We start from the raw sequence: 26,223 nt of genomic DNA, 5'->3' as shown, positions 1-26,223 counted from the left end.
CGGGGTCACTCTTGCCTCACAAGCCCCGATATTGGGAGGGGTTGATTGGAAGACTCGCTGGTGCTGGCAGGGGATAGAGCGCCGTGCGGGGTCACTCTTGCCTCACAAGCCCCGATATTGGGAGGGGTTGATTGGAAGACTCGCTGGTGTTGGAGGGGATAGAGCGCCGCCGTACGATAGGAGACGTTCGTGTAGGCGAGTCGGCGGTGCTGGGAGGACTGACGTGACGCGGTTCCCAGCAGCAGCAGCCGGAGCTGGGGGAGAGCGGGTAGGGATCATGGCGGAGGCGGCAGCGGTGTCTCAGCATCGGTTCTTCTGCCATCACTGTAAGGGGGAGGTCAACCCCAAGCTGCCGGTGAGTCCCTGCGGGGGAGTGCGGGGCCCAATTGGGGGGTGTGTGGGGGAGGCATATGGGGGGCCGGGGGGGGGGCTGCTGGGCTGAGGGGAACGAAATGGGCCGGGGTGGGGTATGGTGGCGGGGAGGGGAATGTTGGGGGCCGGGGGGGGGGGGGGGGGAGTGCAATGTAAACAGTGGTTGGATGTGTGGCCCGGGGGGAGTGGGGAACAGAGTGGGGGGTACGTGCGGGGGCACTGGGGTGAGAGGGGGGGGTAGAGGGGCTTGGGGTCCCGGGGGGGGGCAGGGTTAGGGAATGTGGGGGACAGGTTAGATGTTTGGGGGGGGAGTAATTGGGTTAATGGGGGATGTAGGGAGGCCGAAGGGAGGGGTGCGGGGAGAATCTAGGGGACAGGGGAGGGGTACTGGGGTGGGAGGAAAGTATAGGGGGGGCTTGGGGTGGGATGGAAATGTAGGGGGGTGGGAGGGGAATGTAGGGGGGCTTGGGGGTGGGAGGGGAATGTAGGGGGGCTTGGGGGTGGGAGGGGAATGTAGGGGGGCTTGGGGGCGGGAGGGAAATGTAGGGGGCTTGGGGGCGGGAGGGAAATGTAGGGGGCCTGGGGGCGGGAGGGAAATGTAGGGGGGCCTGGGGGCGGGAGGGAAATGTAGGGGGGCCTGGGGGCGGGAGGGAAATGTAGGGGGGCCTGGGGGCGGGAGGGAAATGTAGGGGGGCCTGGGGGCGGGAGGGAAATGTAGGGGGGCCTGGGGGCGGGAGGGAAATGTAGGGGGGTGGGAGGGAAATGTAGGGGGGCTTGGGGGCGGGAGGGAAATGTAGGGGGGCTTGGGGGCGAGAGGGAAATGTAGGGGGGCCTGGGGGCGGGAGGGAAATGTAGGGGGGCTTGGGGCGGGAGGGGAATGTAGGGGGGCAGGAAGGAAATGTAGGGGCGGGAGGGGAATGTAGGGGGGCTTGGGGGCGGGAGGGAAATGTAGGGGGGCCTGGGGGCGGGAAGGAAATGTGGAGGGGCTTGGGGGCGGGAAGGAAATGTGGAGGGGCTTGGGGGCGGGAGGGAAATGTAGGGGGGCTTGGGGCGGGAGGGAAATGTAGGGGGGCAGGAGGGGTGGGAGGGGAATGCAGGGGAGCAGGAAGGAAATGTAGGGGCGGGAGAGGAATGTAGGGGGCTTGGGGGCGGGAGGGAAATATAAGGGGCAGGGGGGAGTATGGGGGGGTGAAGAAGTCATTGGGTTTAGGGGAGAATGTGGGGGCCTACAGCACTTGGGGGAAGGGAATTGGGAATGTAGGGCAGGGATAAGTCATTGGTTTAATGGGGGAAGCAGTGGGGTGTCGGGTGGTGCCTGGGGAGATTGTGGGGGGTTTGTGGGCAGAAGTACTGGGTGAGGGGGACTTTGGGGGGGGATTGTATTGGAGGTACATAGGCACCGTGCTGTATATATCCAGCCAATGGTTCCCTATTGGGTACAGGGGTACTGCCTGTCAGGCCTGGGTGCTGTTCCCTGTCAGGGGGTTACACATGTATGGCAGGCACCCTGCTTTAACCCTTCATGCCGCGGCCACCAGATTGGGCCCTAGGGAGCCACTACTTCTGTACAGTCACGTGTCTCTGTCACAGCTCAGTGAAATTCCCTTTATGCCACATTTCAGCAACATTCCTTCACTTCTGCGTTTTACCCATGATCCCCTGTGACCCAGCATTCCGCTAAACCCTGCCTCGTTTCTGGGAACCCCGCTGTCTGTTTAATTGCACTTTTACTTTCACTTTGCCGGGCCCCAGTGTTTATGTATGTAAGGGTTGGGAGGCTTAGTGATTAAGGAAAACACTTTTACTTTCACCTTTGGGGTATTGGGGGCCCCCTGACATACCGGTTTGTGGGCCCCCCTGCAACACACTGGGGCTTTACTCCCGAACCAAATAAATAATGTTGTATTTTACTGGTCCTTTAACTGTTATCTGAGTGGACTCTCCCCTTCTGGTACCAGCCTGGCACTCGTCCAATGGAAACTCAACGTTTATTTTTTTTTAAATGCAGAAGCCACGCCTCCCGCTGACTTGTACCCGCCCATCCTCCTGCCTGGGCACTCGTGGCCCTGCTAAGGGTCTTTCCGGCAACCTGTGGTGTTTTGACCATTGCAAGTCACTAGTTACACCCAGTGTTCCATATGGTTTCTTATTTCTCATTTGGAAAGCAAGTTGGCTAAATATTGGTACAACCATATTCTATGGGGAAAGACACACACACTGTATATTATTGCAGTCTGTCCCATTAAAGGGGTTGTTCACCTTTTGAATAACTTTTAGTATGATCTAGAGTAATTCTGAGAAGCTTTGCAATTGGTCTTCATTTTTTATTATCTCTGTTTGTTCAGTTATTTCGATTTTTGTTCAACAGCTATCTGGTTGCTAGGGTCCAAATTACCTTAGCAACCAGGGAGTGGTTTGGATGAGAGACAGGTATATGAATAGACAAGGGAGCTGAAGAGAAAGATAAGGAATAAAAAGTAACAATAACAATAAAACTGGAGCCTGACAGAGCAATAGGGTTTGGCTGCCGGGGTCAGTGACCCCCATTTGAAAGCTGTAAAGAGGCAGAAGAAGGGAAATAGTTCAAAAACTATAAAAAAAAAAAAAAAATGAAGACTAAGTGAAATGTGTCTTAAAATAGGCCATTCTATAACATTAGAAGTTTACTCAAAGGTGAACTTACACTTTAAAGAAAGAAATGAATCTGTGACTACAGGGCAATGAACCTAACAAATGAGGGATATACCCCAGCACCAGGTCTGGGACAGATGGGGTTAATATTTTGGCCCCGTGTTGCAGTTGAGAGGGGGGTGAGGTGTAAATCCGACGGGACCGTTGGCAGGCCTGTCAGGATCCACTTAAAATAACTTTAGAGAGCGGCGGTTGGCTGCCTTGTGACTGTGGCTTATCATAATGGCACTGCCCGCCTTATCCAGAACTGTGAGTGGGGGGGGTCCGACTGCCCCGGGGCCCCACTGTAGCTTTAGGATGAAAGAGATAGTGACCCCTAATGTCAGTGGCCCCGGGGTCCCACTGCCCCGGGGCCCCGCTGTAGCTTTAGGATGAAAGAGATAGTGACCCCTAATGTCAGTGGCCCCGGGGTCCCACTGCCCCGGGGCCCCGCTGTAGCTTTAGGATGAAAGAGATAGTGACCCCTAATGTCAGTGGCCCCGGGGTCCCACTGCCCCGGGGCCCCGCTGTAGCTTTAGGATGAAAGAGATAGTGACCCCTATTGTCAGTGTTGCCCTTTGGAGGGTACAATAAGTTGGATAAAGTAATGGGGACCCACAAAGTCTGTATTGCATGGAGTATGGTCGGAATTGCCCAGGGTGCTTAGAATCCTGACTGTCGGATAGAGGGGTCCGACTGCCCCGGGGCCCTGCTGTAGCCTTAGGATGAAAGAGATAGTGACCCCTAATATCAGTGTTGCCCTTTAGAGGGTTCTATAAGTTGGATAAAATAATGGGGCCCCACAAAGTCTGTATTGCATGGAGTATGGGCGAAATTTCCCAGGGTGCTTAGAATCCTGACTGTCAGATAGGGGGGTCCGACTGCCCCGGGGCCCCGCTGTAGCTTTAGGATGAAAGAGATAGTGACCCCTAATGTCAGTGTTGCCCTTTGGAGGGTACAATAAGTTGGATAAAGTAATGGGGCCCCACAAAGTCTGTATTGCATGGAGTATGGTCGGAATTGTCCAGGGTGCTTAGAATCCTGACTGTCGGATAGAGGGGTCCGATTGCCCCGGGGCCCCGCTGTAGCCTTAGGTTGAAAGAGTGGGGCTGGAGATAGTGACCCCTAATGTCAGTGTTGCCCTTTGGAGGGTTCTATAAGTTGGATAAAGTAATGGGGCCCCACAAAGTCTGTATTGCATGGAGTATGGTCGGAATTGTCCAGGGTGCTTAGAATCCTGACTGTCGGATAGAGGGGTCCGATTGCCCCGGGGCCCCGCTGTAGCCTTAGGTTGAAAGAGTGGGGCTGGAGATAGTGACCCTTAATGTCAGTGTTGCCCTTAAGAGGGTTCTATAAGTTGGATAAAGTAATGGGGCCCCACAAAGTCTGTATTGCATGGAGTATGGGCGAAATTTCCCAGGGTGCTTAAAATCCTGACTGTCAGATAGAGGGGTCCGACTGCCCCGGGGCCCTGCTGTAGCCTTAGGATGAAAGGGATAGTGACCCCTAATGTCAGTGTTGCCCTTTGGAGGGTTCTATAAGTTGGATAAAATAATGGGGCCCCACAAAGTCTGTATTGCATGGAGTATGGTCAGAATTGCCCAGGGTGCTTAGAATCCTGAGTATCAGATAGGGGGGTCCGACTGCCCCGGGGCCCTGCTGTAGCCTTAGGATGAAAGGGATAGTGACCCCTAATGTCAGTGTTGCCCTTTGGAGGGTTCTATAAGTTGGATAAAATAATGGGGCCCCACTAAGTCTGTATTGCATGGAGTAAGGTCGGAATTGCCCAGGGTGCTTAGAATCCTGACTGTTGGATAGGGGGGTTAAGCTGAGTGGGAGTCAGAACCCTGGTGTTTGGGTATGATTTATGTACAGCCCTGTGCTTGTCTCTATAAATAACTGCGGTTCCTACAGCGCCGGCTCCTTACATTGTGTTCTGTCCCAGCGCCGGCCCATTCACATGAACCCGGGCAGTATTTTTATCAGCGACTCTCTAGACTTCCTTCCCCTCCAGCGTCTGCGTCCCTCTCCGGAAGCCTCCGAGCCGGGGCTGTCTCCCTGGGCTTGTTGGGTTCTTTCCTCCCATAGTCACAACCAGAAAAAGTGCTTTTATCACCCAGAATTAATCAGTTAATGGGCCGGCCACGTGGGCCAACTGGTTCTTTATAGATGTGCAATGGGGGGTAGTGTTACCTGCCTATCACTGGGAGGAGCTTGGGCTCATTGGATGCAGGTTGCTATGGGTTATATGTGTAGGGTACCGGTTACTGATGGGTGCCCCGGGAGTTCTTAAGGAAGGTGCTGCTCCGGGGAGTGGGTCATTCTAACTAAAATAGTCTGTAGATTAAAGGGGAAGTAAATCATTGTCAGTTGTGGTCTTCCTGATACTAGGGCAACTTGACTCCGTGCCACATCCCCATTTCCTACCCACAACCAGTACCTGACCTGCTGCAGAACTGTTCCTGTGGGAAATCACTGCTGGCTGATAAGAGGCAGGGGCAGGTAGCCAGTAGTGGTGGGAATAGATCACTCTAATGGCAGCTTACTGGGGGTGGGGTACAGACAACCTAGTCAAGCAGTGGGTGGCAGTAGAGCATTCTGATGGAAGCTGACATGGAGTAGGACAGGAAGTCTGTAGCTCAGGCAGTGGCTGGCACAAGAGCACTCTGATGGAAGCTGACATGGGGTGGGACAGGAAGTCTGTAGCTCAGGCAGTGGGTGGCAGTAGAGCACCCTGATGGAAGCCTACAGGGGGAGAGACGGGAAGGTTGTAGCTCAGTCAGTGGGTGGGACTAGAGCACTCTGATGGAAGCTTACAGGGTGTGGGACAGGTAGTCTGTAGCTCAGGCAGTGGGTGGGACTAGAACACTCTGATGGAAGCTTACAGGGGGAGGGACAGGAAGTCTGTAGCTCAGGTAGTGGGTGGCACTAGAGCACTCTGATAGAAGCCTACAGGGGGAGGGACAGGAAGTCTGTAGCTCAGGCAGTGGGTGGGACTAGAGCACTCTGATGGAAGCCTACAGGGGGAGGGACAGGAAGTCTGTACCTCAGGCAGTGGGTGGCACTAGAGCACTCTGATGGAAGCCTACAGGGGGAGGGACAGGAAGTCTGTAGCTCAGGCAGTGGGTGGGACTAGAGCACTCTGATGGAAGCCTACAGGGGGAGGGACAGGAAGTCTGTAGCTCAGGCAGTGGGTGGGACTAGAGCACTCTGATGGAAGCCTACAGGGGGAGGGACAGGAAGTCTGTAGCTCAGGCAGTGGGTGGGACTAGAGCACTCTGACCAGTCTTTGGTTTGGCCCTGTGAGTGGCCACATTATTCTTTGTACATCAGTGATGCCCTTAGGGCCCCATTTCAGTTGTTTCTAGTTGGTGCATCACTGAGTGTAGAAATATAATATATAGGAATTTGTGATTTGTTACATTAGTGGCTGTAATGTCTCCGGCTCTGGGATAATTGCTATTTCTTATCTCTCCGGGCCTTTATCCCTAACCCCAGTATAAGCCTGTGAGTACGTCCCTAAGCCAGTTCATCCCAGTAATTACCCAGCCCCATAATGGCATTATCTCCGGCCCTCCCGCCCGGCCGGGAGCATTCATTCCCCCCGTCTCGGGGTTCTGCCTGGCTAGTCTAGCAGGTCGCTTTCCCAGCGATAAGCCCGGTATCACTTACAGCCGGCCCCCCGGGGCCCCCGGCTCAGCAGGCACCTACACTGGCATTTCTGCACTCCACTTCAACCTGTCCAAGAAATCATTCCAAATCCTTCTGTATCATATTAGTAGAGCAGAATAAAGGCAAGATTTGTTCCATTTGCCTTCATAGGTGATATCTAGGAAGTGCTGCATGGAAAGTAAAAGTAATTGTAATTAAAAATCTGAGCTGTCAATCATATATTGCCTGCCCCGCCTCTATGCCGAATGATTGACAGCTCAGATTTTTAAAATACATTTATAACAGGTATGACTTTCGCTTTCATTTCATACCTGTGATGTTTAATCACCTCCATTGTTCTGTGGGTAAATAGTCGCTTGACAGAAACATAAACCTTATGGAGACGCCAGCCTTTTGGTAAGTGCCCTGCCCTGTGTGTACTTGGATCCATCAGCTGGCAGGGAAAGGGTTAACGGGGCCCAAAGCAAACGGGTGGCACCTCGATGACTCTACGGAGCGAGGGTGCAAGTCGGAGAGGGTAACTCACCTTTGTGCTAACTTTTACTATGAAGTAGAGAGTCATATTCTGAGGCAATTTGCAATTGGTCTTCATTTTTTATTATTTGTAGTTTTTTAATTATTTCCCTTTTTGTTCAGCAGCTCTCCGGTTTGGCGTGTCAGCAGCTATCTGGTTGCTAGGGTCCAGATTACCTTAGTAACCAGGGAGTGGTTTGAGAGAGTGACTGGTATATGAATAGGAAAGGGGCTGAATAGAAAGATAAGTCTGTCCCATTAAAAGGGTTGTTCACCTTTTGAATAACATGTAGTATGATCTAGCGAGTAATATTCTTTGCAATTGGTCTTCATTTTTTATTTGTGTTTGTTTAGTTATTTAAATTTTTTGTTCAGCAGCTATCTGGTTGCTAGGGTCCACATACCTTAGCAACCAGGGAGTGGTTTGAGAGAGTGACTGATATATGAATAGGGAAGGGACTGAATAGAAAGATAAGTCTGTCCCATTAAAGGGGTTGTTCACCTTTTGAACATTTAGTATGATCTAGCGAGTAATATGCTTAGAAGATTTGCAATTGGTCTTCATCTTTTTATTTGTATTTTTTTTAGTTATTTCAATTTTTGTTTAGCAGCTCTCCAGTTTGGCGTTTCAGCAGCTGTTTGGTTGCTAGGACCCAAATGACCTTAGCAACCAGGGAGTGGTTTGGATGAGAGACTGGTATACGAATAGAAGAGGGGCTGAATAGAAAGATAAGGAATAAAAAGTAACAATAAAACCGGAGCCTCACAGAGCAATAGGGTTTGGCTGCCGGGGTCAGTGACCCCCATTTGAAAGCTGCAAAGATGTAGAAGAGGAAGGCAAATAATTCATATAATATAACACATAATTAAGACCAATTGCAAAGTTGCTAGGAATAAGGCATTCTTTAACCTACTAAAAGTTAACTTAAACAGGGTTGGACTGGGGGGGGTGTAGGGCCCACGGGGGGTGCTGACCCAGGGGTCCCCGTCAGGGCTGTTTCCCAGTGCCCCGCCGGCCCAGTCCGACCACCCCTTTATAATATAAGTAATAAAAAGAATCAGAGGGCGGATATACTGGGGTTCAATGAAGCTCATACCCCCATCTTTGTGAGGGGTTTCTCCAGGTTCTATGATCCCCATTGGAAAGCTGGAAGAAGTTAAAAGAAGAAGGAGGCAAGTAATTTAAAAACTATAAGAAATAAATAATGAAGACCAACTGAAAAGTTGCTTAGAATTGGCCGTTCTACAACCTACTAATAGTTAAAGGTAAACTAGCCCTTTAAGCCCCCTGGATAGTGACCGGGGATGTGGCATATTTCCCCTTTAGAGTCATCTGACGTATGGGGGGAGTATGGGGTCAAAACCATGATAGCTAAGGGTTAGGGCCAACCTACTGCGTATGGTGTTCATGAGTCGGAACCCGTGGGATGCAGGAAGAAATGACGGCAGATAATGGCAGGGCGGTGACTCTCACTGTGTATAAAGTGTCATTATCTGTGTCGGGGGAAAGCAGTGCAGTGAGTGTATGGTGAGGATCTGGCTCCGCCCCCGGGGCAGTCACATGACTTGGCGTCCCTTCAAGGTGACATGAAGAAGATACGTAAGTTTGCAGGTAAACTGCAAGGGTGCAATGTTCTGGCTGCACCTACGTGTGTGTGTGTGTATATGTATATGTATTATATGCGAGACTGCAGCGCCCGCTCTTATAGACATACACTGAATCAGCGCTCTATTCTCTCTGCGCTGTCACTGCAATAGCGAGAGCAGTATCTGCACTGCTGGTTCTGACTCCTGAAATCTACCTGTATGTGAGCAGACTGGGGTTGCTGGGGATTATTGCCTTTCTGTCTCCAATTGGGGCAGGGGATCTGGTTAAAGGGGTAGTTCAACGTTTGGTTATAGAATGTCCTATTTTAGCAGCTTTTCAATTGGTCGTCATTATTTATTTTGTATAGTTCCTGAATCATTTGCCTGTGTCTTCTGCCTCTTTCAAATGGGGGGTCACTGACCCCAGCATCCAAAAAACGATTCAGTTTTTGTTATATTTACGTTTTATTATTTAGACCCTCCCCTATTCATATTTCTGGCTTTTGTTAAAAACCATTGTCTGGTTGCTAGGGTATATTGGACCCTAGCAACTAGATAGCTGTCCAAATTCCAAACTGGAGAGCCGCTGAACAAAAAGCCAAATAATTCCAAAACTGCAGATAATAAGAATGTAAGACCAATTGCAAATTGTATGGGAATAGCAGTCTGTGAGTGAGGGAGGGATCCCGCGGATCTGTAGGGAGGATCTCCCATGCATGGCTAATGGCTGTTCTCAAGGGGACAGATGATACCGAGCAGGGGGTAGGGGTAGCAGCTACCTGCCCCCTTTGTTTCCAGGCAACCAGCGTGACCCTGGGGCCCGGTACCTGGATGCTGATAGGCTGCCTTTGGGTGCCAATAGATGGCTGTACAGAGCTAGGCCCTGTTCCCCGGGGATGGTAATATACATGCGCAGGATGAGTTGGGCTACCGTTTGTGTCTGCATCGCGCCTCGTGCCAAGCTGTTATTATTTATAGTTACACCTGCGTCCCCCCAGCCTGGCGGGGCCTGTATCATTCTGTGTGTTCCCCTCACTGCCAGCGGCATCTGGGGGGGGCCTTATACCCAGCGTGACCCCATTATCTACCCTTACACAGGCTGACTGGGTGGGACAGAGGTACTCCGAGTGACTATAGGCTGTTACCCCAATGTTTCTATATATCTGTAACCTTGTTATGGGCTAAGGGGGCCCAGCCTGAAGGCCAGTTAGGGGGGGATTTGGGGTGAGTGCTTATTTGTGCCCTGGGTACCCCTGGAACTATAGCAGGGTGACTGTTACCCCAATGTTTCTATATATCTGTAACCTTGTTATGGGCTAAGGGGGCCCAGCCTGAAGGCCAGTTAGGGGGGTATTTGGGGTGAGTGCTTATTTGTGCCCTGGGTACCCCTGGAACTATAGCGGGGTGACTGTTACCCCAATGTTTCTATATATCTGTAACCTTGTTATGGGCTAAGGGGGCCCAGCCTGAAGGCCAGTTATGGGGGGATTTGGGGTGAGTGCTTGTGCCCTGGGTACCCCTGGAACTATAGCGGGGTGACTGTTACCCCAATGTTTCTATATATCTGTAACCTTGTTATGGGCTAAGGGGGCCCAGCCTGAAGGTCAGTTAGGGGGGGATTTGGGGTGAGTGCTTGTTTGTGCCCTGGGTACCCCTGGAACTATAGCGGGGTGACTGTTACCCCAATGTTTCTATATATCTGTAACCTTGTTATGGGCTAAGGGGGCCCAGCCTGAAGGCCAGTTAGGGGGGATTTTGGGGTGAGTGCTTATTTGTGCCCTGGGTACCCCTGGAACTATAGCGGGGTGACTGTTACCCCAATGTTTCTATATATCTGTAACCTTGTTATGGGCTAAGGGGGCCCAGCCTGAAGGCCAGTTAGGGGGGGATTTGGGGGGAGTGCTTATTTGTGCCCTGGGTACCCCTGGAACTATAGCGGGGTGACTGTTACCCCAATGTTTCTATATATCTGTAACCTTGTTATGGGCTAAGGGGGCCCAGCCTGAGGGCCAGTTAGGGGGGGATTTGGGGGGAGTGCTTATTTGTGCCCTGGGTACCCCTGGAACTATAGCAGGGTGACTGTTACCCCAATGTTTCTATATATCTGTAACCTTGTTATGGGCTAAGGGGGCCCAGCCTGAGGGCCAGTTAGGGGGGGATTTGGGGAGACAGTGCAGGAATGATCCCTGGAAGGGAGGGGGGTAAGTGACTCAGCATGTTTCTGGCACATACAGTACTTTCTCAGTTAAAGGCAATGCTGACCTGTTAGAGATATAATGAAGGTGATGTTTCTGTACCTCAGTTCCTTGTTTGCCCCCCCCCCCAGCAAATTACCCTGCACTTCATTTCCTTAAATGTCATTTGGTCCCGTTTTCATGTTTTTGAAGCTCTTGCAGCAGAAAATTGATATGTTTTTCAGCATAATATTGACTTTAGTTCATTTTGCCCTTAATTACCTTACGGGGGGGGGTGTTGCGTTCTGTTTCTGACCACGGGAGCACACACTCACTAACGGACACTGTGTTTGTTACAGGAGTATATCTGCCCCAGATGTGACTCTGGATTCATCGAGGAGGTGACGGAGGAATCCAGGTAAGTACACAGATATATATCTTCTATAATCCTATATATATATATCCCCTGCCTCCCCCCACCACAGAACCTCCCTACTGAATGTGCAACTCCCCGACACTTGCGGTTGGTCAGTCATTTGTTGCAGGAATAAAGCTATTAAACTTGCCCCTACACTCCTAGCAGCTTATTGGCTTGACGGTTGCCCCCCCCCCCCCCCCCCCGAGATAGCTGATTGGTGTCCAGTTGGGTGTTAATTGCAAAGGCCGGAAAATCCTGTAGGAAGAACCAATCAACCCTTGGGTGGTGGAACTGCCAAAAATAAAATAAAACCGGTGTCATGGCACAGGGGTCACACCCCCATTCCCCCCGGTCACACCCTATTCCATCCCTTTATTCTTATGGTCTGCCCCTCCTCTGCTAAGCCCCACCCCTTTTGTGATCTGCCATTCTGGACTTTCATCTTAGCCCCATTAAGCCCCTCCTACTGGATTAATAGTTATCCCCTCCTCCCCAGTATTTGTCCAGGTAATGAGCTTCTTCCCGGTCTGCTCTCATTACCCATGGTCAGGGGGCTGGTCTTGGCCCTGTATGGGAGACCAAATCCCTATGAGACCATGGGAAGGAGAGCAGCCTGTTCTATACCGAGGTATGTGAACTTCCGCCCTACTGATTTTTTTCCATAGAAGCTGCCAAGAGGTAATATAGCTGTGCTACAGACCTGCCCCATTGGTTCTTATACCCATACAGAGCTTGCACTTTGCCCCGGGTGGGGTATTTCTCTGTAGTTCACTCCTGTGCTTTTTCAGTTTCCTAGACTCCAGTGGAAGCGCCCTCGATGACAGTTCCCCCGCACAGTTCACAGAGGTAAGTCCTGCTATCCCCCTGGTATGTATTATACACTGGCTCTGTAATACTTTATCCACTTTAAAGGGGTATTTCACCTTTAATGAGCTTTCAATATGACATAGACAGTGATATTCCGAGACAATTTGCAATTGGTCTTCATTTTTTATTATGGTTTTTCAGATATTTTGCTTTTAGTCCAGCAGCTCTCCATTTTGTATTTTAGCAGCTGTCCGGTTGCTAGGGGCTTATTTACCTTAGGAACCAGGTAGTGGTTTATATGAGAGATGGGAATATGAATAGAAAGATAAGGAATTAAAAGTAACAATAATGCATTTTGTAGCCTCACAGAGCAATCGCTTTGGGCTGCTGGGGTCAGTGACCCCCATTTGAAAGAGGCAGAAGAGGAAGGCAAATAATTTAAAAACTATAAGAATTAAATAATGAAGACCAATTGCAAAGTTGCTAGGAATAGGGCATGCTATAATAAACTAACAGTGAGCATAAAGGCAAATGGTGCATATAAAGTTATTCTGGGCTGCTCTCTCCTCAGCTCTGGGACCATTTAGACCAAGCGATGTTCATCCCCGACTTCCGACATTTCCTGAGCAGCAGCAGCTCTTTAGATCAAGATGGCCGAGACCACGAGCGGGGCCACCCGGCCCATACGGAGCTGAGGCTGACCCGCCGGCCCCCCAGGCAGCCAATGACGCGGTATAGATCCCGGGTCAGCTCGCGCCCCGACCGCTCTCCGGCCATTGAAGGGTGAGTTGTGGCCCCATATTGTACATTTGAGGGTTACCCCATACCCGGGGCATCTGGCCCTGGCTTTATACTTGCCCATAATGGCACCCTAAATTGTCTTTGCTCTGCCAACAGCATCATCCAACAGATCTTTGCCGGAGTATTCGCAAACCCGCCCTTTCCGGGGTCACCACATCCCCTCTCTTGGTAAGTTTATGGATGGGGGGCCCCCCTATTCCTGGTGTATTTCTGTAGTTGCGCAGGTAAGGATGGGAACAGGTGCGTCAGGGTTACCGTCCCACTGCCTGTCATTAATACGTTGGGATAAGGTATTGCTACGGCTCCCAGCTGCTCTGTACACTCAATGGGCCCAGATGGAGATTGTCTCCCATTACTCCTCCCGCTGATACCGTGTAATAGATACGGTACCACCCCGGCTTCATACAGATCTGCAATGGGCACACTGGGTTTGCTTTCCCTTTAAACCTGGGGTCAGATTACCACTAGCAGTGACGCCCTAGGCCCAAACTGTACCAATGGCACCGACATGTTTATGGGTCAGTCCCCCCTAGGCCCAAACTGTACTAATGGCACCGACGTGTTTATGGGTCAGTCCCCCCTAGGCCCAAACTGTACTAATGGCACCGACGTGTTTATGGGTCAGTCCCCCCCTAGGCCCAAACTGTACTAATGGCACCGACGTGTTTATGGGTCAGTCCCCCCTAGGCCCAAACTGTACTAATGGCAGTGACGTGTTTATGGGTCAGTCCCCCCTAGGCCCAAACTGTACTAATGGCACCGACGTGTTTATGGGTCAGTCCCCCTAGGCCCAAACTGTACTAATGGCAGTGACGTGTTTATGGGTCAGTCCCCCCTAGGCCCAAACTGTACTAATGGCACCGACGTGTTTATGGGTCAGTCCCCCCTAGGCCCAAACTGTACTGATGGTTCCGACGTGTTTATGGGTCAGTCCCCCCTAGGCCCAAACTGTACTAATGGTACCGACGTGTTTATGGGTCAGTCCCCCCTAGGCCCAAACTGTACCAATGGCACCGACGTGTTTATGGGTCAGTCCCCCCTAGGCCCAAACTGTACCAATGGCACAGACGTGTTTATGGGTCAGTCCCCCCTAGGCCCAAACTGTACTAATGGCAGTGACGTGTTTATGGGTCAGTCCCCCCTAGGCCCAAACTGTACTAATGGCAGTGACGTGTTTATGGGTCAGTCCCCCCTGGGCCCAAACTGTACTAATGGTACCGACGTGTTTATGGGTCAGTCCCCCCTAGGCCCAAACTGTACTAATGGCAACCGACGTGTTATGGGTCAGTCCCCCCTAGGCCCAAACTGTACTAATGGTACCGACGTGTTTATGAGTCAGTCCCCCCTAGGCCCAAACTGTACTAATGGTACCGACGGGTTTATGGGTCAGTCCCCCCCCTAGGCCCAAACTGTACTAATGGTACAGACGTGTTTATGGGTCAGTCCCCCTAGGCCCAAACTGTACTAATGGTACCGACGTGTTTATGGGTCAGTCCCCCCTAGGCCCAAACTGTACTAATGGTACCGACGTGTTTATGGGTCAGTCCCCCCTAGGCCCAAACTGTACTAATGGTACCGACGTGTTTATGGGTCGGTCCCCCCTAGGCCCAAACTGTACTAATGGTACCGACGTGTTTATGGGTCAGTCCCCCCTAGGCCCAAACTGTACTAATGGTACCGACGTGTTTATGGGTCAGTCCCCCCCTAGGCCCAAACTGTACTAATGGCAGTGACGTGTTTATGGGTCAGTCCCCCCTAGGCCCAAACTGTACTAATGGCACCGACGTGTTTATGGGTCAGTCCCCCCTAGGCCCAAACTGTACTAATGGCAGTGACGTGTTTATGGGTCAGTCCCCCCTAGGCCCAAACTGTACTAATGGCACCGACGTGTTTATGGGTCAGTCCCCCCTAGGCCCAAACTGTACTAATGGCAGTGACGTGTTTATGGGTCAGTCCCCCCTAGGCCCAAACTGTACTAATGGCACCGACGTGTTTATGGGTCAGTCCCCCCTAGGCCCAAACTGTACTAATGGCAGTGACGTGTTTATGGGTCAGTCCCCCCTAGGCCCAAACTGTACTAATGGTACCGACGTGTTTATGGGTCAGTCCCCCCTAGGCCCAAACTGTACTAATGGCACCGACGTGTTTATGGGTCAGTCCCCCCTAGGCCCAAACTGTACTAATGGCACCGACGTGTTTATGGGTCAGTCCCCCCTAGGCCCAAACTGTACTAATGGCAGTGACGTGTTTATGGGTCAGTCCCCCCTAGGCCCAAACTGTACTAATGGCAGTGACGTGTTTATGGGTCAGTCCCCCCTAGGCCCAAACTGTACTAATGGCACAGACGTGTTTATGGGTCAGTCCCCCCTAGGCCCAAACTGTACTAATGGCACCCACGTGTTTATGGGTCAGTCCCCCCTAGGCCCAAACTGTACTAATGGCACCGACGTGTTTATGGGTCAGTCCCCCCTAGGCCCAAACTGTACGGGCCATGTTAGTAGTGTAACCACATTTGCTATTGTTTGTAGGAGTGGGATGCTGCATTCGAATCCGGGGGACTACGCGTGGGGCCAGAGCGGGTTGGACTCCATCGTCACACAGGTAAGGATGTGGGGGTCTCGGTGCAGTACGATGGCTCTCTATTCTACCTTAATGCAAAGTGTTAGTGTGTTTTAATAAATGCCCCCCTTACTGACCCTGCCATGGGATTTTGGGCTTCAACTTAAAGCCTCTGTTTTTCCTTCAGCTACTGGGGCAGCTGGAAAACACCGGTCCTCCCCCGGCCGACAAAGACAAGATTGTGTCCCTCCCGACTGTCACTGTAACCCGGGAGCAAGTGGGTAGGTCTCTTTCTCTTGTATGTTCCCAAGCCTTTCCATATGGCTGTAAATCAGACCTGCCCCCTACTAACCCAGGCAGAGAGCTGAGTTTTTTTTGTATTTGGGCTGCTTTTCTCCCATGGCCAATGGGGAAGAGAGCAGCCCAAGAGCAGGAAGTATATAGAATTGAGTTTGTTCTGAGAGAAATGGGATTGGCTCACTCAGTGGGAGGTTCTTAGTGAGGCTATTTGTACAATTATTACTCCCTGTATTTACCGTGCGTCTCCTTCTCTTTTCCAAGCAATGGGCCTGGAGTGCCCAGTGTGCAAAGAGGATTACGCCATAGAAGAACAAGTAAGGCAGTTACCCTGCAACCATTTCTTCCACGGAGACTGCATCGTGCCTTGGCTTGAACTGGTAAGGGCCCCCCCCTCCCTCTCTTCACGGTTCAGCAGCTCTCCAGTTTGGGATTTCAGCAGCTGTCTGGTTGCTAGGGTTTCGTTTACCTAAGCAACCAGGCAGTGGTTCGAATAGGAGATTGGATATGAATAGGAGAGGGAGCTGAACAGAAAGCTGATAACAATAATAATTAAATTGTAGCCTCACAGAACATAAAGGTTTTTTTTTTTTGCTGCTGGGGTCAGTGACCCCCATTTGAAAACTAAAAAGGTATAGAAGAGGAAGGCAAATAATTCAGAAACTATAAAGAATCGAAGAAGATCAATTGCAGATTTGCTAGGAATTCTACAACATACTAGTTAATGTAAAGGTGAACTGCCCCTTTAAACATGGGCTTATTTTCAATTGGAACCAGTGGTGCAACTTGGCTGCTCTCTTTCCCAAGGTCAGGCGGGAACATCCCCCTTGGTGTATTCTCACAGGTATAGAGTTCTGATGAATCATGTCTGACCGTGGTTATGCCCAGGCAAAGAAAGTACAGAGAGGTTGGATAAAATTACCCAGGGGGGGTTCCTGCCTGACCATGGGAAAGAGAGCAGCCCAGGAGCAGGAAGTACAGAGAATCAGAGCTCTGTACCTGGGTAAGTACTGGGGGGAGATTGGATTCACTTACCCAGGGGGGGGTTCCTGCCTGACCATGGGAAAGAGAGCAGCCCAGGAGCAGGAAGTACAGAGAATCAGAGCTCTGTACCTGGGTAAGTACTGGGGGGAGATTGGATTCACTTACCCAGGGGGGGGTTCCTGCCTGACCATGGGAAAGAGAGCAGCCCAGGAGCAGGAAGTACAGAGAATCAGAGCTCTGTACCTGGGTAAGTACTGGGGGAGAGAGATTGGATTCACTTACCCAGGGGGGGGTTCCTGCCTGACCATGGGAAAGAGAGCAGCCCAGGAGCAGGAAGTACAGAGAATCAGAGCTCTGTACCTGGGTAAGTACTGGGGGGAGATTGGATTCACTTACCCAGGGGGAGGTTCCTGTCTGACCATGGGAAAGAGAGCAGCCCAGGAGCAGGAAGTACAGAGAATCAGAGCTCTGTACCTGGGTAAGTACTGGGGGGAGATTGGATTCACTTACCCAGGGGGAGGTTCCTGTCTGACCATGGGAAAGAGAGCAGCCCAGGAGCAGGAAGTACAGAGAATCAGAGCTCTGTACCTGGGTAAGTACTGGGGGGAGATTGGATTCACTTACCCAGGGGGAGGTTCCTGCCTGACCATGGGAAAGAGAGCAGCCCAGGAGCAGGAAGTACAGAGAATCAGAGCTCTGTACCTGGGTAAGTACTGGGGGAGATTGGATTCACTTACCCAGGGGGAGGTTCCTGTCTGACCATGGGAAAGAGAGCAGCCCAGGAGCAGGAAGTACAGAGAATCAGAGCTCTGTACCTGGGTAAGTACTGGGGGGAGATTGGATTCACTTACCCAGGGGGGAGGTTCCTGTCTGACCATGGGAAAGAGAGCAGCCCAGGAGCAGAAAGTACAGAGAATCAGAGCTCTGGATTCAGTGGTTAATGCAACTGTGCCCAGGTTCCATCACTGGTTGACTTACCCTTTCAGTCATTATATAGTTATTATAACTCGGCAGTTATCTGCTTCTGCGGTTCCATTCCGTGTATGTTCATGACTAGAGCTGCTGGGTTTATCTCTGAGAATCTATTACACTGACTGTACAATATGCAACAGCTTCTCACTCTTCCTTTCTTTTTGGCCAGCACGACACGTGCCCCGTTTGCCGAAAGAGCCTGAACGGCGAGGACTCGACGAGACAAGCCCCCAGTTCCGAGGCGTCCGGTAGCAACAACTTCAGCAGCGACAGCCCCGACCGATGGACCTTCTGAACCCCGCGCCGTCAGCCCTCACTCTAAGGCATGTATATTATATAAGAAGAGGGGGGGGAAGCCTGTTGGGGGGTTCATTTTGGGGGAGGAAACAGCCACCAGTACTACAGAACCCCCCCCCCCCCCCATCACTTCCTAAATGAAACTCCCTTCTGCGGAATGACTGGGTCCAGCTGCTTCGCTCCAATGTCTCGCCCTCTACCCACCCCATATCTTCCCCCCCGATCATCGATCAGCTGCTGCTTTTATCTGCTCGGAAAGTGCCATTGAGCATTTATACAGTATCCTTCCGCCAATCGGCGACCCCCCCAAGGCAGGATTTGGAAGCAGTTCTGATGTTGCCTGCGGCGCCACAGACTCTGCGTCTCCTCCGAGACCAAAATAAAGGAACGGGGCGGGGAAATCATTTCAGCCAACCACAGTGATTCCTCAGCGCCGCTCGCCGCCTCATTATCTCGTGGTGTATCTGTAGAGCCATTCGATTCAAGGTGTCTGTCCGTATCCATTGGCCCCTCCCATCCGCAAAGCCACTGATGGGGGGCGGGGAGTTGTTGGGTTCTAGACTTTTACACCCCTTGCACTTAACTCTGCACCCCCCCATTGGAAATCCGGAACTGTAAAGACCCCCCCCCCCGGAACATTGCCGGCAAACTCTTAATGACCATGACATTTGTACATGTGGGTGGGGCCTCGGCCGTCCCAATAAACAACTGGATTGGCGGTTGGGTGGTCTGTGTATGGGACCAAAGCCCCCCCCCCCAGGCTTATGTGTTGAGGCATCAGCGGAAACTCCCATCGACCAACTGTTAAGGGCCGTGGGCAGTCGTTGCCCCCCCCAAGCTGGATCGGCCCAGTTTGGTTACCCGTGTCGCTGGGCGAGTCCACCTGTTTGACAAACTGTTGTGTTGCTCTTTCCTGGAGTTTGGTCTGTAACATATAAATGGGTGGTGATGGATGTTTCTCTTGGACTACAACTCCCAGCGGTCCTGTTGGGGGATGCTGGGAGTGGGTGGTCCAGAAACAGCCGGAGTGCCACAGATTGCTGTCATGGCTGTGTGCTGGGTGGTAGTAGTAATAAAGAAACAAAGGTTTATCCAGCAGAGGGAGCACTTCTTCTGTTCTCTGGGCTGGGGCAGAATCCTCCTATGTCCACAATCATTTATTTTTTTTTTGATAATTTAAAAATAATATATATGTAGAAACCTTAGGCCTGTGTGTCTGTCAGTGAAATGGCAAGAAGCAGCATGGGGATGTGTGTTCCTGACCAGTAGGTGGCGCCACATTGCTTTAATGGAGTTACTGCAGGTAAGGAAATCTCTCTGGTTGGTGGCTGTGTCTTTCTGCACATGTATCATACTGGGCAGGACGGGTACAGGGCGTCAGCGCTATGTATCATACCAGCTTGGACGGGTATAGGGTGTCGGCGCTATGTATCATACCAGCTGGGGCGGGTACAGGGCGGCGGCGCTATGTATCATACCAGCTTGGACGGGTATAGGGCGTCAGCGCTATGTATCATACCAGCTTGGACGGGTATAGGGCGTCGGCGCTATGTATCATACTGGGCAGGACGGGTATAGGGCGTCAGCGCTATGTATCATACCAGCTTGGACGGGTATAGGGCGTCGGCGCTATGTATCATACCAGCTGGGGCGGGTATAGGGCGTCGGCGCTATGTATCATACCAGCTGGGGCGGGTACAGGGCGTCGGCGCTATGTATCATACCAGCTGGGATGGGTACCGGGGGCGGGGCTATGTTTCATACCAGCTGGGGTGGGTACCGGGGGCGGGGCTATGTATCATACCAGCTGGGATGGGTACGGGGGGCAGGGCTATGTATCATACCAGCTGGGATGGGTACGGGGGGCAGGGCTATGTATCATACCAGCTGGGATGGGTACGGGGGGCAGGGCTATGTATCATACCAGCTGGGATGGGTACGGGGGGCAGGGCTATGTATCATACCAGCTGGGATGGGTACAGGGGGCAGGGCTATGTATCATACCAGCTGGGATGGGTACAGGGGGCAGGGCTATGTATCATACCAGCTTGGACGGGTATAGGGCGTCGGCGCTATGTATCATACTGGGCAGGACGGGTATAGGGCGTCAGCGCTATGTATCATACCAGCTTGGACGGGTATAGGGCGTCGGCGCTATGTATCATACCAGCTGGGGCGGGTACAGGGCGTCGGCGCTATGTATCATACCAGCTGGGATGGGTACCGGGGGCGGGGCTATGTATCATACCAGCTGGGGTGGGTACAGGGGGTGGGGCTATGTATCATACCAGCTGGGATGGGTACAGGGGGTGGGGCTATGTCTCATACCAGCTGGGACGGGTACAGGGCTGGGCGGGTACAGGTGGCAGCACTATGTATCATGCGGGGCGGGTACATGGCGGCGGCGCTATGTATCATACAGGGTGGGGCGGGTACAGGGCGGCTCAGTTTGGCCCAACCCATAGCTTTTTGCTTTCCCATCATACATAGATGCACTAATGAATCCTGCTATTTATTTGCCCTGGGGAAAGGATTCTGCCCCAGCCCTGGGCACAAGTGTAGGAATTAGCCCTAGTCCTACTGACTGAATGCTCCGCCCATGAGCCCAGCAGCCCCGACTGAAGTGGATCGGGCAGAATGGCAGAACCAGAGTGGAAAGGGTTCATTCCATCTCCCAATACCCACATGTACAGTGTACTTACCCTTTAACCTCTGGGCATTTTACATAGAGGTCTGTGAATGGGTGTGGCCATATCTCCATTTTAGTAGAGGGCGCCAGCAGGGAGGCGGTGCCTTGTATTAAAGAGGAGGTTCACCTTCAGGCTGTGTTATAGAATGGCCTATTCCTAGCAGCTTTTCCATTGGTCTTTATTATTTATTTCTTATAGTGTTTGAATTATTTGCCTTCCCAGCTTCCAAATGGGGGTCACTGACCCCGGCAACCAAAAACCTATTGCCCTGTGAGGCTCCAGCTTTATTATTGTTACTTTTTATTCTTTATCCTTCTCTTTAGGCCCCTCCTCCATTCCTATTTCTGCCTGTCTTTCAAACCTCTGGCCGGTTGCTAGGTTAAATTGGGACCCTAGCAACCAAGTAGCTGCTGAAATGCCAAACGGGAGAGCTGCTGAGCAAAAAGCTAAATAATAAAAAATGAAGACCAATTGCAATTTGTCTCAGAATAGCCCTCTCTACATCATACTAAAGGTTAATCCCCACCCCTCACATTGCCACACCCCTTTATATCCCGACCAATCTCCATCTTTGCCAGGTTTGTTTCCATTGGCCGCACCTTCTTGTTTTCTTGCTTTTTTTTTTTTTTTTAATTGAATTTCATATTTAATTAAAAGAATATATCTATGTCATTGTATAAACGGCTTCTTTTATCCTGCTATTTAACCCTTCGCCTTTCTGTGGGACTGAGAGCTGCAGGGGTGGGGCTATGGTCACAGGGAGACGCCCCCTAGGGCATGGAGCGAGGCGTTGGTGACTGAACGGACTTCCTGTGATTGTACGTTTATAATAAATGTCTATTTGAACAGTAACGCTCCTATCTACGCGGCCGTCTGTTCCTCGCAAAAGTAGCCCGATAGTCTGGGGGGCGTGGCTACTTTTATAATATATATATATATATATATATAATAATAATATAATATATATAACTTAGAGTGTAAGCTCTGCACATATCTATGCGGCTGTCTTCCGCCATCTCTGTTCCACGCAAAAGTAGCCACGCCCCCAGACTATCAGGCATGGTCATTGGTTCCTTATATCACTGGCCCTAGTGTGGGCGTGACTATAACATATATAACTTAGATTGTAAGCTCTGCTGGGGGCAGGGCCTGATGGGAATGCTGTATAATCTCTGTACAGGGGGGCGGTTTGGGAAGAAGCCATTGATGTTAGCGGGGGGTGGAGCTAACTATAATTTTCCCCACCCCCTTCCCCAAAGCAGGAAGTACATGCAATCAGAGCGACTATTGGCAGGTGACTGGATTCACCTCCTGCCTGAGGACACACCTCCTGCCTGAGGACACACCTCTTGTTCTTCCTTGGACGTCCGGCCCCTTAATTGCTTAGTCACAATGCCTTATGGGTAGAAGCAAGAGAAGCTGAACTAATGCCCAGCACATCGCCCCACTGAGTTGCATAGAGACCCAATCAGATCTTCCCCTTCTGTAACAGGCCAGAAACAACACGCACAAGTGAATTCTGGGTAGTAGTATCGTATTTACTGCATCCGCCAACAAGCAACATCCGCTGGGGGGGCCGGCAGGCACAAAGTGTCAGAAAAAGTACTGATAAAGTCGCCCCTTGGGTGCGTGGATTGTGGGTAATGCTTCTGCATTAGAGGGAAATAATAGAAAACCGGGAACTGACCAATCCTCCCCCCCCCCCCCCCGTAAACCAATAGTAACGGGGGCTCTTAAAAAGCAAAATGATTCCCTTTCCCTCTGATGTTAGAGAGTAATATTCTGAGACAATTTGCAATTGGTCTTTCTGTTTTTTCCAATCGGCTCAGCAGCTCTCCAATTTGGTGTTTCAGCAGCTATCTGGTTGCTAGGGTCCTATATACCTTAGCAACCAGGGAGTTGATTGTGGGGCAGTGACCCCCCATTTGAAAGCTGCCAGGAGTTAGAAGAAGATGGGAAATAATTAAAAAAAAAAGAGAATAAATAATGAAGACCAATTGCAAAGTTGCTTAGAATTTGCCATTATAAACCGTGGTCAGTGATGTCACTGGTGTCACATGACTGGTTGGGTTTATTGTAAGAAATAATGTACCCCCGGAGGCACATTCCCCTGGCCCCTAGGGAGCTCTGGGGCCCCTTTGTGATGCCTAATTACCCCATAGATAGTAAATGGGGGGGTACATTATTCCCTCTACGGTCTCTTTAAAGGGGAAGTAAAGCCCCGGAGAGTTGTCTGTATAATGGGCTGGGTGGTACAATGCACAGGGTCCCCCCCACATGGGGGTGTGAATGGTATGAGCCTACAGCTGGGGCCCCGTACGTTGCTATGAAGTCTCCATTCAGATGTGTCCCAGGAGCTTGCAATCAGTTTGTGCCGTGCCGGTGTTGGTTCTGGCCTGTAGGCTCCACCCACTCTAGTCTTTCACAGTTTTATTCCTTCCCATTGGTCAACGTGGGATCCCGCAGGAGCCTGAACCTATAACGGCCTGACTGTGTGGCCCCGGACACGGGGCCCCCATGTTCCTTATAGCAACAAGGTCCTACTGAGCCACCAAAGTTTCCCAGAATCCTTCGGGTGAAATGTTCGTCGGCCATCTCAGGTTATAGGTTACAGTGTGCCGGTCTGTAGCAACTCCCTGCGCCTTCGCTAGGGATCCTGGGGGGGGTCACTGCTCCTGCCCCTCTGGCTCCTCCTCCTCTCCTTGTGTCTTCCGGGTAAAGAATCCCAGCTGGGGGGCCAAGGGGGGAGAGCATCAAGAACCACCCTGAGTGACAAACCTATGGGCTGCTAGACTGTAAGCTCTTGGGCAAAAACGAAAATCATCCCACTAGACTGTAAGCTCTTGGGCAAAAACGAAAATCATCCGACTAGACTGTAAGCTCTTGGGCAAAAACGAAAATCATCCGACAAGACTGTAAGCTCTTGGGCAAAAACGAAAATCCTACCACTAGACTGTAAGCTCTTGGGCAAAAACTAAAATCATCCCACTAGACTGTAAGCTCTTGGGCAAAAACAAAAATCCTACCACTAGACTGTAAGCTCTTGGGCAAAAACTAAAATCATCCCACTAAACTGTAAACTCTTGGGCAAAAACTAAAATCATCCCACTAGACTGTAAGCTCTTGGGCAAAAACTAAAATCATCCCACTAAACTGTAAACTCTTGGGCAAAAACTAAAATCATCCCACTAGACTGTAAGCTCTTGGGCAAAAACTAAAATCATCCCACTAAACTGTAAACTCTTGGGCAAAAACTAAAATCATCCCACTAGACTGTAAGCTCTTGGGCAAAAACTAAAATCATCCCACTAGACTGTAAGCTCTTGGGCAAAAACTAAAATCATCCCACTAAACTGTAAACTCTTGGGCAAAAACTAAAATCATCCCACTAGACTGTAAGCTCTTGGGCAAAAACTAAAATCATCCCACTAGACTGTAAGCTCTTGGGCAAAAACTAAAATCATCCCACTAGACTGTAAGCTCTTGGGCAAAAACTAAAATCATCCCACTAGACTGTAAGCTCTTGGGCAAAAACAAAAATCCTACCACTAGACTGTAAGCTCTTGGGCAAAAACTAAAATCATCCCACTAAACTGTAAACTCTTGGGCAAAAACTAAAATCATCCCACTAGACTGTAAGCTCTTGGGCAAAAACTAAAATCATCCCACTAAACTGTAAACTCTTGGGCAAAAACTAAAATCATCCCACTAGACTGTAAGCTCTTGGGCAAAAACTAAAATCATCCCACTAGACTGTAAGCTCTTGGGCAAAAACTAAAATCCTACCACTAGACTGTAAGCTCTTGGGCAAAAACAAAAATCCTACCACTAGACTGTAAGCTCTTGGGCAAAAACAAAAATCCTACCTCTAGACTGTAAGCTCTTGGGCAAAAACAAAAATCCTACCTCTAGACTGTAAGCTCTTGGGCAAAAACAAAAATCCTACCTCTAGACTGTAAGCTCTTGGGCAAAAACAAAAATCCTACCTCTAGACTGTAAGCTCTTGGGCAAAAACAAAAATCCTACCTCTAGACTGTAAGCTCTTGGGCAAAAACAAAAATCCTACCTCTAGACTGTAAGCTCTTGGACAAGACCTCAAATCATACCATTAGACTGTAAGCTCTTGGGCAAAAACTAAAATTCTACCTCTAGACTGTAAGCTCTTGAACAAGACCTCAAATCCTACCTCTAGACTGTAAGCTCTTGGGCAAGGCCTCAAATCATCCCACTAGACTGTAAGCTCTTGAACAAGACCTCAAATCATCCCACTAGACTGTAAGCTCTTGGGCAAGACTGTAAGCTCTAGACTAGATTGTGGGCACTTACCTTCCAGAGGATGAAAATGATCAGCGCCAACAAGAGGAGCCCCCCAATGATGCTGCCAATCAGAATCCACAGCGAGAGAGGGAGGAGTCTGGGCTGCAAGATCTCCAGGATGCTCTGCAGAGAGAAGCTCTGATTGGCTGATGCAGGATCACACAATGGTCACATTTTGATATATACTTTAGGCCGGCCCCTCCTGCTCCTCCCATTGCCTGATTGCTGGAATCATTAAGAAGAACCTCAAGCCAATTGGCTGCTGTGGGAGGGCCGGCCCCTGAGGAGCAGGCTGCTCTCTTCCCCATGGTCAGGTCAATAGCAGCATTCCTAGCCCAAAGCCACTGTCATTGCACTGATCCTTATGGTCCCTGTAACCGAGACTGATGGAGGGGGGTTTGGCCACTAGATGGAGCTCTTGCTCTGAAATTTCTGAACATCCCTCAGTCTGACCTACAGTGTCAGAGGGAAGAGAGCAGTACAAAGGAACTGAGCTCTATACCCTGGGGGTTAGGAGCACACAGGGTTAATATAGATGGTTGTACCCTACCTCTCGCCGATGTCCCGTGTCCCCGGTAAGCAATGTGCCGTCCTCTCTTATATCCAGAGCGAAGGTACTGACCACTCTCACCGACTTGAACTTTGTCTGTAATGGAAACGGTACAATCAGAGCTCTGATTCTCTGTACTTCCTGCTCCTGGGCTGCTCTCTTTCCCATGGTCAGGCAGGAACCGCCCCCTGGGTAAGTGAATCCAATCTCCCCCCAGTACTTACCCAGGTACAGAGCTCTGATTCTCTGTACTTCCTGCTCCTGGGCTGCTCTCTTTCCCATGGTCAGGCAGGAACCGCCCCCTGGGTAAGTGAATCCAATCTCCCCCCAGTACTTACCCAGGTACAGAGCTCTGATTCTCTGTACTTCCTGCTCCTGGGCTGCTCTCTTTCCCATGGTCAGGCAGGAACCTCCCCCTGGGTAAGTGAATCCAATCTCCCCCCAGTACTTACCCAGGTACAGAGCTCTGATTCTCTGTACTTCCTGCGCCTGGGCTGCTCTCTTTCCCATGGTCAGACAGGAACCTCCCCCTGGGTAAGTGAA

The 26,223-nt window shown here is 50.8% G+C and overlaps 2 protein-coding genes across 2 annotated transcripts in view; one reads left to right on the top strand and one right to left on the bottom strand.

The window, feature by feature from the left end:
• Window positions 1-79: 79 nt before the first annotated feature.
• On the top strand, window positions 80-19,221 carry rnf115 (ring finger protein 115). The gene is given in 9 exon segments (NM_001142149.1): window positions 80-355; window positions 11,348-11,406; window positions 12,195-12,252; window positions 12,785-12,996; window positions 13,111-13,182; window positions 15,543-15,615; window positions 15,761-15,854; window positions 16,135-16,250; window positions 17,996-19,221. Coding segments are annotated over 9 exon segments (888 nt in total). The 5' UTR covers window positions 80-277; the 3' UTR covers window positions 18,122-19,221.
• A 3,567-nt stretch (window positions 19,222-22,788) lies between these two features.
• The window catches only part of itga10 (integrin subunit alpha 10), a 52,863-nt gene continuing 49,428 nt past the window's right edge, over window positions 22,789-26,223 (bottom strand). Inside the window, exons 28-30 of the mRNA XM_031891464.1 lie at window positions 25,681-25,776; window positions 25,140-25,253; window positions 22,789-23,542 (exon numbers count right to left, since the gene is read on the bottom strand). Coding sequence (XP_031747324.1) covers window positions 23,480-23,542; window positions 25,140-25,253; window positions 25,681-25,776 — 273 coding nt within the window. The 3' untranslated portion in view covers window positions 22,789-23,479. The remainder of the gene's footprint in view (window positions 23,543-25,139; window positions 25,254-25,680; window positions 25,777-26,223) is intronic.

Source organism: Xenopus tropicalis, chromosome 8, assembly GCF_000004195.4.
Source record: "Xenopus tropicalis strain Nigerian chromosome 8, UCB_Xtro_10.0, whole genome shotgun sequence".
Classification (NCBI taxonomy): Eukaryota; Metazoa; Chordata; class Amphibia; order Anura; family Pipidae; genus Xenopus; species Xenopus tropicalis.
The sequence above is the reverse complement of the archived record's forward strand: the minus strand, read 5'-3'. Positions and strand labels throughout refer to the sequence as shown.